Genomic DNA, 14,399 nt, shown 5'->3' with positions numbered 1-14,399 from the left:
GCTGGTGGGGGACATGTATTGCTTTAACAGGACACTCAATGTGTTGGGGCTGGTGGGGGACATGTATTGCTTTAACAGGACACTCAATGTGTTGGGGCTGGTGGGGGACATGTATTGCTTTAACAGGACACTCAATGTGTTGGGGCTGGTGGGGGACATGTATTGCTTTAACAGGACACTCAATGTGTTGGGGCTGGTGGGGGACATGTATTGCTTTAACAGGACACTCAATGTGTTGGGGCTGGTGGGGGACATGTATTGCTTTAACAGGACACTCAATGTGTTGGGGCTGGTGGGGGACATGTATTGCTTTAACAGGACACTCAATGTGTTGGGGCTGGTGGGGGACATGTATTGCTTTAACAGGACACTCAATGTGTTGGGGCTGGTGGGGGACATGTATTGCTTTAACAGGACACTCAATGTGTTGGGGCTGGTGGGGGACATGTATTGCTTTAACAGGACACTCAATGTGTTGGGGCTGGTGGGGGACATGTCTTGCTTTAACAGGACGCTCAATGTGTTTTAGCTGGTGGGGGACATGTATTGTTTTAACAGGACACTCAATGTGTTGGGGCTGGTGAGCAACATGTATTGCTTTAACAGGACACTCAATGTGTTGGGGCTGGTGGGGGACATGTCTTGCTTTAACAGGACACTCAATGTGTTGGGGCTGGTGGGGGACATGTATTGCTTTAACAGGACACTCAATGTGTTGGGGCTGGTGGGGGACATGTCTTGCTTTAACAGGACACTCAATGTGTTGGGGCTGGTGGGGGACATGTATTGCTTTAACAGGACACTCAATGTGTTGGGGCTGGTGGGGGACATGTATTGCTTTAACAGGACACTCAATGTGTTGGGGCTGGTGGGGGACATGTATTGCTTTAACAGGACACTCAATGTGTTGGGGCTGGTGGGGGACATGTATTGCTTTAACAGGACACTCAATGTGTTGGGGCTGGTGGGGGACATGTCTTGCTTTAACAGGACACTCAATGTGTTGGGGCTGGTGGGGGACATGTCTTGCTTTAACAGGACACTCAATGTGTTGGGGCTGGTGGGGGACATGTATTGCTTTAACAGGACACTCAATGTGTTGGGGCTGGTGGGGGACATGTCTTGCTTTAACAGGACACTCAATGTGTTGGGGCTGGTGGGGGACATGTCTTGCTTTAACAGGACACTCAATGTGTTGTGGCTGGTGGGGGACATGTATTGCTTTAACAGGACACTCAATGTGTTGGGGCTGGTGGGGGACATGTATTGTTTTAACAGGACGCTCAATGTGTTGGGGCTGGTGGGGGACATGTATTGTTTTAACAGGACACTCAATGTGTTGGGGCTGATGGTGGACATGTCTTGCTTTAACAGGACACTCAATGTGTTGGGGCTGATGGGGGACATGTCTTGCTTTAACAGGACACTCAATGTGTTGTGGCTGGTGGGGGACATGTATTGCTTTAACAGGACACTCAATGTGTTGGGGCTGGTGGGGGACATGTATTGTTTTAACAGGACGCTCAATGTGTTGGGGCTGGTGGGGGACATGTATTGTTTTAACAGGACACTCAATGTGTTGGGGCTGGTGGGGGACATGTATTGCTTTAACAGGACACTCAATGTGTTGTGGCTGGTGGGGGACATGTATTGCTTTAACAGGACACTCAATGTGTTGGGGCTGGTGGGGGACATGTATTGCTTTAACAGGACACTCAATGTGTTGGGGCTGGTGGGGGACATGTATTGCTTTAACAGGACACTCAATGTGTTGGGGCTGGTGGGGGACATGTATTGCTTTAACAGGACACTCAATGTGTTGGGGCTGGTGGGGGACATGTCTTGCTTTAACAGGACACTCAATGTGTTGGGGCTGGTGGGGGACATGTCTTGCTTTAACAGGACACTCAATGTGTTGGGGCTGGTGGGGGACATGTATTGCTTTAACAGGACACTCAATGTGTTGGGGCTGGTGGGGGACATGTCTTGCTTTAACAGGACACTCAATGTGTTAGGGCTGGTTTGGGACATGTCTTGCTTTAACAGAACACTCAATGTGTTGGGGCTGGTGGGGGACATGTCTTGCTTTAACAGGACACTCAATGTGTTGTGGCTGGTGGGGGACATGTCTTGCTTTAACAGGACACTCGATGTGTTGGGGCTGGTGGGGGACATGTCTTGCTTTAACAGGACACTCAATGTGTTGGGGCTGGTGAGGAACATGTGTTGCTTTAACAGGACACTCAATGTGTTGGGGCTGGTGGGGGACATGTATTGCTTTAACAGGACACTCAGTGTGTTGGGGCTGGTGGGGGACATGTCTTGCTTTAACAGGACACTCAATGTGTTGGGGCTGGTGGGGGACATGTATTGCTTTAACAGGACACTCAATGTGTTGGGGCTGGTGGGGGACATGTATTGCTTTAACAGGACACTCAATGTGTTGGGGCTGGTGGGGGACATGTATTGCTTTAACAGGACACTCAATGTGTTGGGGCTGGTGGGGGACATGTATTGCTTTAACAGGACACTCAATGTGTTGGGGCTGGTGGGGGACATGTCTTGCTTTAACAGGACACTCAATGTGTTGGGGCTGGTGGGGGACATGTATTGCTTTAACAGGACACTCAATGTGTTGGGGCTGGTGGGGGACATGTATTGCTTTAACAGGACACTCAATGTGTTGGGGCTGGTGGGGGACATGTATTGTTTTAACAGGACACTCAATGTGTTGGGGCTGGTGGGGGACATGTATTGTTTTAACAGGACACTCAATGTGTTGGGGCTGGTGGGGGACATGTATTGTTTTAACAGGACACTCAATGTGTTGGGGCTGGTGGGGGACATGTCTTGCTTTAACAGGACACTCAATGTGTTGGGGCTGGTGGGGGACATGTATTGCTTTAACAGGACACTCAATGTGTTGGGGCTGGTGGGGGACATGTATTGTTTTAACAGGACGCTCAATGTGTTGGGGCTGGTGGGGGACATGTATTGTTTTAACAGGACACTCAATGTGTTGGGGCTGATGGTGGACATGTCTTGCTTTAACAGGACACTCTATGTGTTGTGGCTGGTGGGGGACATGTCTTCCTTCAACGGGACACTCAATGTGTTAGGGCTGGTGGGGGACATGTATTGCTTTAACAGGACACTCATTGTGTTGGGGCTGATGGGGGACATGTGTTGCTTTAACAGGACACTCAGTGTGTTGGGGCTGGTTGGGGACATGTCTTGCTTTAACAGGACACTCAATGTGTTGGGGCTGGTGGGGGACATGTCTTGCTTTAACAGGACACTCAGAATGCTGGTTTCGGTCAGGTTTTGTTCTGCAGTGTGAAAATGCATACCATGTTTGACAGCCAGTATCCAGCAGTTGTGAACAAGCGTCATGCCATCAAGCTAGTCTTGGGAGAGTGGCAGTTCTCCTTTTTGTGTCGTGCTCGCATCGTTCATACTTGAATCATTCATTTACTTTGAAGAAAGATCCTCCACCTCAGTGTGAGCACTGTCAGTGTACTCTGACGGTATGCCACATTTTGGTGAAGTGTAGGTATCTGAAAGAAACTCAAAAAGATATATTTGGGGTGTCGTTAAACATTCATTCATTCATTCATTCATTTATTCATTTATTCATTCATTCCAGTATCCAATTATTAATAATAAACCATTGTGCTCTAGTTGTGTGATGAAAATTTAAAACTGTTTCATGTTGGAGACAATACATATGTTTAAAACTGTTTCATGTTGGAGACAATACATATATTTAAAACTGTTTCATGTTTCATGGAGACAATATATTTAAAACATATATTATATTTAAAACTGTTTCATGTTGGAGACAATGCATATGTTTCATGTTGGAGACAATATATATTTAAAACTGTTTCATGTTGGAGACAATGCATATATTTAAAACTGTTTCATGTTGGAGACAATGCATATATTTAAAACTGTTTCATGTTGGAGACAATACATATATTTAAAACTGTTTCATGTTGGAGACAATGCATATATTTAAAACTGTTTCATGTTGGAGACAATGCATATATTTAAAACTGTTTCATGTTGGAGACCATGCATATATTTAAAACTGTTTCATGTTGGAAACAATGCATATATACTCTTCAAAAAAAGAAACGCAAAAGGGTACAAATGGGTTATAACTCCGATTTTATGTTTCCTACCGGTTCATGCTTTGTGAATATAAGGTCATTGCATGTCCCAAACACATTCCCACGGTTACATTCGATAAAACGCAGCTACTGTACAATAAAGTTCCAAAATGTGATTATTCGCAAAAACGCAGCCACGTGCAAACCATGTCACCACTGCACGTGCGTTGTCTGCACGTGCAACATGAACACCGACAGTATAAAAGTGCAGGGTGTTCGCTTGCCTGGCCTCTGTATCTGGCCGACAGTTGACAATCCAGGACATGCCACATCTCAGTGAACCGCAGAGAAACAATGCCATCGGCCGACTAGACGCAGGCGAATCCAGAACGGCCGTTGCCAGGGCATTCCATGTGTCCCCAAGCACCATCTCCAGACTGTGGGACCGTTACCAGCAACATGGATCAACACGTGACCTCCCTAGATCCGGTCGACCACGGGTCACTACCCCCGGGCAGGACCGCTACATCCGGGTACGCCACCTTCGGGAACGATTGACTACTGCCACCTCCACAGCCGCAGCAATACCAGGTTTTCACAGGATATCCGACCAGACCGTACGGAACCGCCTACGTGAGGTAGGAATTCGTGCCAGACGTCCAGTTCGAGGTGTCATCTTAACACCACAACACCGTCGACTCCGACTGCAGTGGTGCCAGATTCATCGACAATGGCCTCAACTGCGATGGAGACAGGTGTGGTTCAGTGACGAGTCCCGATTTCTGCTCCGACGTCATGATGGAAGATGTCGCGTGTATAGGCGTCGTGGTGAACATTATGCGGCAAACTGCGTGCAGGAAGTGGACAGATTCGGCGGGGGTAGTGTCATGGTGTGGGCAGCCATCTCACACACTGGCAGAACTGACCTGGTCCACGTGCAGGGCAACTTGAATGCACAGGGCTACATTGACCAGATCCTCCGGCCACACATCGTTCCAGTTATGGCCAACGCCAACGCAGTGTTCCAACATGACAACGCCAGGCCTCACACAGCACGTCTCACAACGGCTTTCCTACAGAACAACAACATTAATGTCCTTCCTTGGCCATCGATATCACCGGATTTGAACCCAATTGAGCATCTATGGGACGAGTTGGACCGACGCCTCCGACAGCGACAACCACAGCCCCAGACCCTGCCCGAGCTGGCAGCAGCCTTGCAGGCCGAGTGGGCCACCATCCCCCGGGACGTCATCCGTACTCTGGTTGCTTCAATGGGCAGGCGGTGCCAGGCATTTGTCAACACACGCGGAGGCCACAGCCGGTATTGACTCCAGATGACCTTGACCTTGGTGGTGTGTCCTATCACTTACTCACAATGGACTAGAGTGAATTGTGAACAATCCTGCAACATTTGGTAATTATCGGACTCACCATTCAATAATTAAATCAATTCTCCAAATGTTACGACAATGTGGTTTTGCGTTTCTTCTTTTGAAGAGTATATTTAAAACTGTTTCATGTTGGAGACAATACATATATTTAAAACTGTTTCATGTTGGAGACAATACATATATTTAAAACTGTTTCATGTTTGACACAATGCATATATTTAAAACTGTTTCATGTTGGAGACAATGTATATATTTAAAGTTGCATGTGTCAGTCAGATCAGCTTTCTAGATGTGGATAGATAAGTGTAGATAACTGCGTATTGAAAGGAAATTGATTATTGTTTTGTGTTTTGGTTAATTAATGTGACTGTCTTCCTGTAGATGAAGAACATGGCATCCTGTTGGCTATCTTGTGCAGGGATACAGTTGGTTGTAGCCCAGTGGTAAAGCACTTGTTCTGTGTGCACGCTCGGTTTAGGATCTATCCCCATCAGTGGGCCCATTGAGCTATTTCTCATTCTAGCCAGTGCACCACGATTGGTATATCTAAGGTTGTGGTATGTGCTGTCCTGTCTGTGGGATAGATCATATAAAAGATCCCTTGCTACTAATGGAAAAATGTAATGGGTTTCCTCACTAAGACTAAATGTCAGAATTACCAAATGTTTGACATCCAATAGCCGATGATTAATAAATCAATGTGCTCTTGTGGTGCTGTTAAACAAACACGTTTTTTTATTCAGTTGGTAGAACAATCATCTGGATTGCTGCATCATATGATTGAACCACTGGTGTTTTTATTCAGTTGGTAGAACAATCATCTGGATTGCTGCATCCTATGATTGAACCACTGGTGTTTTTATTCAGTTGGTAGAACAATCATCTGGATTGCTGCATCATATGACTGAACCACTGGTGTTTTACCATCCCAACCAGTGCCACACATGTCACATCTAGTATATTAAAGGCTGTGGTATGTGCTGTTCTGTCTGCGGGAAAGTGAATATAAAAGATCCCTTGCTGCTAATGAAACAAATATGTAGTGGCATTTCTCAGAAAACTGCTCATCAGAATTACGAAATGTTCAACATCCACTAGTCGAAGATCCATTAATCAGTGTGTTCTAGTGGTGTCAGTAAACAGCACTAACTTGTAGATGCCATTTGATTTGTGTTCTAGTGGTGTCTGTAAACAGCACTAACTTGTAGATGCCATTTGATTTGTGTTCTAGTGGTGTCTGTAAACAGCACTAACTTGTAGATGCCATTTGATGTGTTCTAGTGGTGTCTGTAAACAGCACTAACTTGTAGATGCCATTTGATTTGTGTTCTAGTGGTGTCTGTAAACAGCACTAACTTGTAGATGCCATTTGATTTGTGTTCTAGTGGTGTCTGTAACAGTAAACAGCACTGACTTGTAGATGCCATTTGATTTGTGTTATAGTGGTGTCAGTAACAGTAAACAGCACTGACTTGTAGATGCCATTTCATTTGCGTTCATTTCATTTGCGTTCTAGTGGTGTCTGTAACAGTAAACAGCACTAACTTGTAGATGCCATTTGATTTGTGTTCTAGTGGTCTGTAAACAGCACTAACTTGTAGATGCCATTTGATTTGTGTTCTAGTGGTGTCTGTAAACAGCACTGACTTGTAGATGCCATTTGATTTGCGTTCTAGTGGTGTCAGTAACAGTAAACAGCACTGACTTGTAGATGCCATTTGATTTGTGTTCTAGTGGTGTCTGTAAACAGTAAACAGCACTAACTTGTAGATGCCATTTGATTTGTGTTCTAGTGGTGTCTGTAAACAGCACTGACTTGTAGATGCCATTTGATTTGTGTTCTAGTGGTGTCTGTAAACAGCACTAACTTGTAGATGCCATTTGATTTGTGTTCTAGTGGTGTCTGTAAACAGCACTAACTTGTAGATGCCATTTGATTTGTGTTCTAGTGGTGTCTGTAAACAGTAAACAGCACTAACTTGTAGATGCCATTTGATTTGTGTTCTAGTGGTGTCTGTAAACAGCACTAACTTGTAGATGCCATTTGATTTGTGTTCTAGTGGTGTCTGTAAACAGCACTGACTTGTAGATGCCATTTGATTTGTGTTCAAGTGGTGTCTGTAAACAGCACTGACTTGTAGATGCCATTTGATTTGTGTTCTAGTGGTGTCTGTAAACAGCACTGACTTGTAGATGCCATTTGATTTGTGTTCTAGTGGTGTCTGTAACAGTAAACAGCACTAACTTGTAGATGCCATTTGATTTGTGTTCTAGTGGTGTCTGTAACAGTAAACAGCACTAACTTGTAGATGCCATTTGATTTGTGTTCTAGTGGTGTCTGTAAACAGCACTAACTTGTAGATGCCATTTGATTTGTGTTCTAGTGGTGTCTGTAACAGTAAACAGCACTGACTTGTAGATGCCATTTGATTTGTGTTATAGTGGTGTCAGTAACAGTAAACAGCACTGACTTGTAGATGCCATTTCATTTGCGTTCTAGTGGTGTCTGTAACAGTAAACAGCACTAACTTGTAGATGCCATTTGATTTGTGTTCTAGTGGTCTGTAAACAGCACTAACTTGTAGATGCCATTTGATTTGTGTTCTAGTGGTGTCTGTAAACAGCACTGACTTGTAGATGCCATTTGATTTGTGTTCTAGTGGTGTCAGTAACAGTAAACAGCACTGACTTGTAGATGCCATTTGATTTGTGTTCTAGTGGTGTCTGTAAACAGCACTAACTTGTAGATGCCATTTGATTTGTGTTCTAGTGGTGTCTGTAAACAGCACTAACTTGTAGATGCCATTTGATTTGTGTTCTAGTGGTGTCTGTAAACAGTAAACAGCACTAACTTGTAGATGCCATTTGATTTGTGTTCTAGTGGTGTCTGTAAACAGCACTAACTTGTAGATGCCATTTGATTTGTGTTCTAGTGGTGTCTGTAAACAGCACTGACTTGTAGATGCCATTTGATTTGTGTTCTAGTGGTGTCAGTAACAGTAAACAGCACTGACTTGTAGATGCCATTTGATTTGTGTTCTAGTGGTGTCTGTAAACAGTAAACAGCACTAACTTGTAGATGCCATTTGATTTGTGTTCTAGTGGTGTCTGTAAACAGCACTGACTTGTAGATGCCATTTGATTTGTGTTCTAGTGGTGTCTGTAAACAGCACTAACTTGTAGATGCCATTTGATTTGTGTTCTAGTGGTGTCTGTAAACAGCACTGACTTGTAGATGCCATTTGATTTGTGTTCTAGTGGTATCTGTAAACAGTAAACAGCACTAACTTGTAGATGCCATTCGATTTGTGTTCTAGTGGTGTCTGTAAACAGTAAACAGCACTGACTTGTAGATGCCATTTGATTTGTGTTCTAGTGGTGTCTGTAAACAGCACTGACTTGTAGATGCCATTTGATTTGTGTTCTAGTGGTGTCAGTAATAGTAAACAGCACTAACTTGTAGATGCCAGTTGATTTATGTTCTAGTGGTGTCTGTAACCAGTAAACAGCACTGACTTGTAGATGCCATTTGATTTGTGTTCTAGTGGTGTCAGTAACAGTAAACAGCACTAACTTGTAGATGCCATTTGATTTGTGTTCTAGTGGTGTCTGTAAACAGTAAACAGAACTAACTTGTAGATGCCATTTGATTTGTCTTCTAGTGGTGTCAGTAAACAGTAAACAGCACTAACTTGTAGATGCCATTTGATTTGTGTTCTAGTGGTGTCTGTAAACAGTAAACAGCACTGACTTGTAGATGCCATTTGATTTGTGTTCTAGTGGTGTCTGTAAACAGCACTGACTTGTAGATGTCATTTGATTTGTGTTCTAGTGGTGTCTGTAAACAGTAAACAGCACTAACTTGTAGATGCCATTTGATTTGTGTTCTAGTGGTGTCTGTAAACAGTAAACAGCACTAACTTGTAGATGCCATTTGATTTGTGTTCTAGTGGTGTCTGTAAACAGTAAACAGCACTGACTTGTAGATGCCATTTGATTTGTGTTCTAGTGGTGTCTGTAAACAGCACTGACTTGTAGATGCCATTTGATTTGTGTTCTAGTGGTGTCAGTAAACAGCACTAACTTGTAGATGCCATTTGATTTGTGTTCTAGTGGTGTCTGTAAACAGTAAACAGCACTGACTTGTAGATGCCATTTGATTTGTGTTCTAGTGGTGTCTGTAAACAGCACTGACTTGTAGATGCCATTTGATTTGTGTTCTAGTGGTGTCTGTAAACAGTAAACAGCACTGACTTGTAGATGCCATTTGATTTGTGTTCTAGTGGTGTCAGTAAACAGCACTGACTTGTAGATGCCATTTGATTTGTGTTCTAGTGGTGTCTGTAAACAGTAAACAGCACTGACTTGTAGATGCCATTTGATTTGTGTTCTAGTGCTGTCTGTAAACAGTAAACAGCACTGACTTGTAGATGTCATTTGATTTGTGTTCTAGTGGTGTCTGTAAACAGTAAACAGCATTAACTTGTAGATGTCATTTGATTTGTGTTCTAGTGGTGTCTGTAAACAGTAAACAGCACTAACTTGTAGATGCCATTTGATTTGTGTTCTAGTGGTGTCTGTAAACAGTAAACAGCACTGACTTGTAGATGTCATTTGATTTGTGTTCTAGTGGTGTCTGTAACAGTAAACAGCACTGACTTGTAGATGTCATTTGATTTGTGTTCTAGTGGTGTCTGTAAACAGCACTGACTTGTAGATGCCATTTGATTTGTGTTCTAGTGGTGTCAGTAAACAGCACTGACTTGTAGATGCCATTTGATTTGTGTTCTAGTGGTGTCTGTAAACAGTAAACAGCACTGACTTGTAGATGTCATTTGATTTGTGTTCTAGTGGTGTCTGTAAACAGTAAACAGCATTAACTTGTAGATGTCATTTGATTTGTGTTCTAGTGGTGTCTGTAAACAGTAAACAGCACTAACTTGTAGATGCCATTTGATTTGTGTTCTAGTGGTGTCTGTAAACAGTAAACAGCACTGACTTGTAGATGTCATTTGATTTGTGTTCTAGTGGTGTCTGTAACAGTAAACAGCACTGACTTGTAGATGTCATTTGATTTGTGTTCTAGTGGTGTCTGTAAACAGCACTAACTTGTAGATGCCATTTGATTTGTGTTCTAGTGGTGTCTGTAACAGTAAACAGCACTGACTTGTAGATGCCATTTGATTTGTGTTCTAGTGGTGTCTGTAACAGTAAACAGCACTGACTTGTAGATGCCATTTGATTTGTGTTCTAGTGGTGTCAGTAAACAGCACTGACTTGTAGATGCCATTTGATTTGTGTTTTAGTGGTGTCTGTAAACAGCATTAACTTGTAGATGTCATTTGATTTGTGTTCTAGTGGTGTCTGTAAAGAGTAAACCACTAACTTGTAGATGCCATTTGATTTGTGTTCTAGTGGTGTCTGTAAACAGTAAACAGCACTGACTTGTAGATGTCATTTGATTTGTGTTCTAGTGGTGTCTGTAAACAGTAAACAGCATTAACTTGTAGATGTCATTTGATTTGTGTTCTAGTGGTGTCTGTAAACAGTAAACAGCACTAACTTGTAGATGCCATTTGATTTGTGTTCTAGTGGTGTCTGTAAACAGCACTGACTTGTAGATGCCATTTGATTTGTGTTCTAGTGGTGTCTGTAAACAGTAAACAGCACTGACTTGTAGATGCCATTTGATTTGTGTTCTAGTGGTGTCTGTAAACAGTAAACAGCACTAACTTGTAGATGTCATTTGATTTGTGTTCTAATGGTGTCTGTAAACAGCACTGACTTGTAGATGCCATTTGATTTGTGTTCTAGTGGTGTCTGTAAACAGCACTGACTTGTAGATGTCATTTGATTTGTGTTCTAGTGGTGTCTGTAACAGTAAACAGCACTGACTTGTAGATGTCATTTGATTTGTGTTCTAGTGTAGATGTCATTTGATTTGTGTTCTAGTGGTGTCTGTAAACAGCACTAACTTGTAGATGCCATTTGATTTGTGTTCTAGTGGTGTCTGTAACAGTAAACAGCACTGACTTGTAGATGCCATTTGATTTGTGTTCTAGTGGTGTCTGTAACAGTAAACAGCACTGACTTGTAGATGCCATTTGATTTGTGTTCTAGTGGTGTCAGTAACAGTAAACAGCACTAACTTGTAGATGCCATTTGATTTGTCATTCACATTTAGAAGTTAACTTAATTTAAAGACGTCAGGTTTCTTCATGTCACTAATAAAGAGATTGATTGGGTAGGGTCATAGCAAGACAATGTGTTGATTAAACCAACCAATTTCCATGAAGCTAATATTGACCATCTGGTTTCCTAGGCAACGTGGAGACATGGAAGAAGCACTGAAGAATGTTGGCAGTTCATACACCGATGAGAACATCAACCAGTTAGCCCAAAGACACTTTGATAGCAACCAGGTATTTTAAACACTTTGATACCAACCAGGTATTTTAAACACTCTGATAACAAACCAGGTATTTTAAACACTGATAGCAACCAGGTATTTTAAACACTGTTAGCAACCAAGTATTTTAAACACTGATAGCAACCAGGTATTTTAAACACTCTGATAGCAACCAGGTATTTTAAACACTGTTAGCAACCAAGTATTTTAAACACTTTGATACCAACCAGGTATTTTAAACACTTTGATACCAACGAGGTATTTTAAACACTGTTAGCAACCAAGTATTTTAAACACTCTGATAGCAACCAGGTATTTTAAACACTGTTAGCAACCAAGTATTTTAAACACTCTGATAGCAACCAGGTATTTTAAACACTGTTAGCAACCAAGTATTTTAAACACTCTGATAGCAACCAGGTATTTTAAACACTTTGATAGCAACCAAGTATTTTAAACACTCTGATAGCAACCAGGTATTTTAAACACTCTGATAGCAACCAGGTATTTTAAACACTAATAGCAACCAGGTATTGTAAATACTTTGATAGCAACCAGGTATTTTAAACACTTTGATAGCAACCAGGTTAACCGTTAGTGTACTGTGTAATTACAGCTGATCTAATTACAGCTGTATCTCTAGTAAGTGAGTGAGTTAACCGTTAGTGTCACTGTGTAATTACAGCTGATCTCTAGTAAGTGTGTAGTGAGTTAACCGTTAGTGTACTGTGTAATTACAGCTGATCTCTAGTAAGTGTAGTGAGTTAACCGTTAGTGTACTGTGTAATTACAGCTGATCTCTAGTAAGTGGGTGAGTTAACCGTTAGTTAACCGTTAGTGTACTGTGTAATTACAGCTGATCTCTAGTAAGTGGGTGAGTGAGTTAACCGTTAGTGTACTGTGTAATTACAGCTGATCTCTAGTAAGTGGGTGAGTGAGTTAACCGTTAGTGTACTGTGTAATTACAGCTGATCTCTAGTAAGTGGGTGAGTGAGTTAACCGTTAGTGTACTGTGTAATTACAGCTGATCTCTAGTAAGTGGGTGAGTGAGTTAACCGTTAGTGTACTGTGTAATTACAGCTGATCTCTAGTAAGTGAGTGAGTGAGTTAACCGTTAGTGTACTGTGTAATTACAGCTGATCTCTAGTAATTGAATTACAGCTGATCTCTAGTAAGTGAGTGAGTGAGTTAACCGTTAGTGTACTGTGTAATTACAGCTGATCTCTAGTAAGTGAGTGAGTTAACCGTTAGTGTACTGTGTAATTACAGCTGATCTCTAGTAAGTGGGTGAGTGAGTTAACCGTTAGTGTACTGTGTAATTACAGCTGATCTCTAGTAAGTGGGTGAGTGAGTTAACCGTTAGTGTACTGTGTAATTACAGCTGATCTCTAGTAAGTGAGGTGAGTGAGTTAACCGTTAGTGTACTGTGTAATTACAGCTGATCTCTAGTAAGTGGGTGAGTGAGTTAACCGTTAGTGTACTGTGTAATTACAGCTGATCTCTAGTAAGTGGGTGAGTGAGTTAACCGTTAGTGTACTGTGTAATTACAGCTGATCTCTAGTAAGTGAGTGAGTTAACCGTTAGTGTACTGTGTAATTACAGCTGATCTCTAGTAAGTTGTTTAACCGTAGTGTACTGTGTAATTACAGCTGATCTCTAGTAAGTGGGTGAGTGAGTTAACCGTTAGTGTACTGTGTAATTACAGCTGATCTCTAGTAAGTGAGTGAGTTAACCGTTAGTGTACTGTGTAATTACAGCTGATCTCTAGTAAGTGAGTGAGTTAACCGTTAGTGTACTGTGTAATTACAGCTGATCTCTAGTAATTGAGTGAGTGTAAATTACCGTTAGTGTACTGTGTAATTACAGCTGATCTCTAGTAATTGAGTGAGTTAACCGTTAGTGTACTGTGTAATTACAGCTGATCTCTAGTAAGTGAGTGAGTTAACCGTTAGTGTACTGTGTAATTACAGCTGATCTCTAGTAAGTGTTAACCGTTAGTGTAGTGAGTTAACCGTTAGTGTACTGTGTAATTACAGCTGATCTCTAGTAATTGAGTGAGTTAACCGTTAGTGTACTGTGTAATTACAGCTGATCTCTAGTAATTGAGTGAGTTAACCGTTAGTGTACTGTGTAATTACAGCTGATCTCTAGTAAGTTAACCGTTAGTGTACTGTGTAATTACAGCTGAGTAGTAAGTGGGTGAGTGAGTTAACCGTTAGTGTACTGTGTAATTACAGCTGATCTCTAGTAATTGAGTGAGTTAACCGTTAGTGTACTGTGTAATTACAGCTGATCTCTAGTAATTGAGTGAGTTAACCGTTAGTGTACTGTGTAATTACAGCTGATCTCTAGTAAGTGAGTGAGTTAACCGTTAGTGTACTGTGTAATTACAGCTGATCTCTAGTAAGTGGGTGAGTGAGTTAACCGTTAGTGTACTGTGTAATTACAGCTGATCTCTAGTAAGTGGGCGAGTGAGTTAAC

The 14,399-nt window shown here is 42.0% G+C and overlaps 1 protein-coding gene across 1 annotated transcript in view; it reads left to right on the top strand.

Moving 5' to 3' along the window:
* LOC121379072 (protein C12orf4 homolog) overlaps positions 1-14,399 on the top strand; it is a 56,884-nt gene that overhangs the window by 18,591 nt on the left and 23,894 nt on the right. The window contains exon 5 of the mRNA XM_041507536.1: positions 11,832-11,931. Coding sequence (XP_041363470.1) covers positions 11,832-11,931 — 100 coding nt within the window. The remainder of the gene's footprint in view (positions 1-11,831; positions 11,932-14,399) is intronic.

Source organism: Gigantopelta aegis, chromosome 8 (genome assembly GCF_016097555.1).
Source record: "Gigantopelta aegis isolate Gae_Host chromosome 8, Gae_host_genome, whole genome shotgun sequence".
Classification (NCBI taxonomy): domain Eukaryota; kingdom Metazoa; phylum Mollusca; class Gastropoda; order Neomphalida; family Peltospiridae; genus Gigantopelta; species Gigantopelta aegis.
This window is presented reverse-complemented; position numbering and strand designations above follow the sequence as displayed.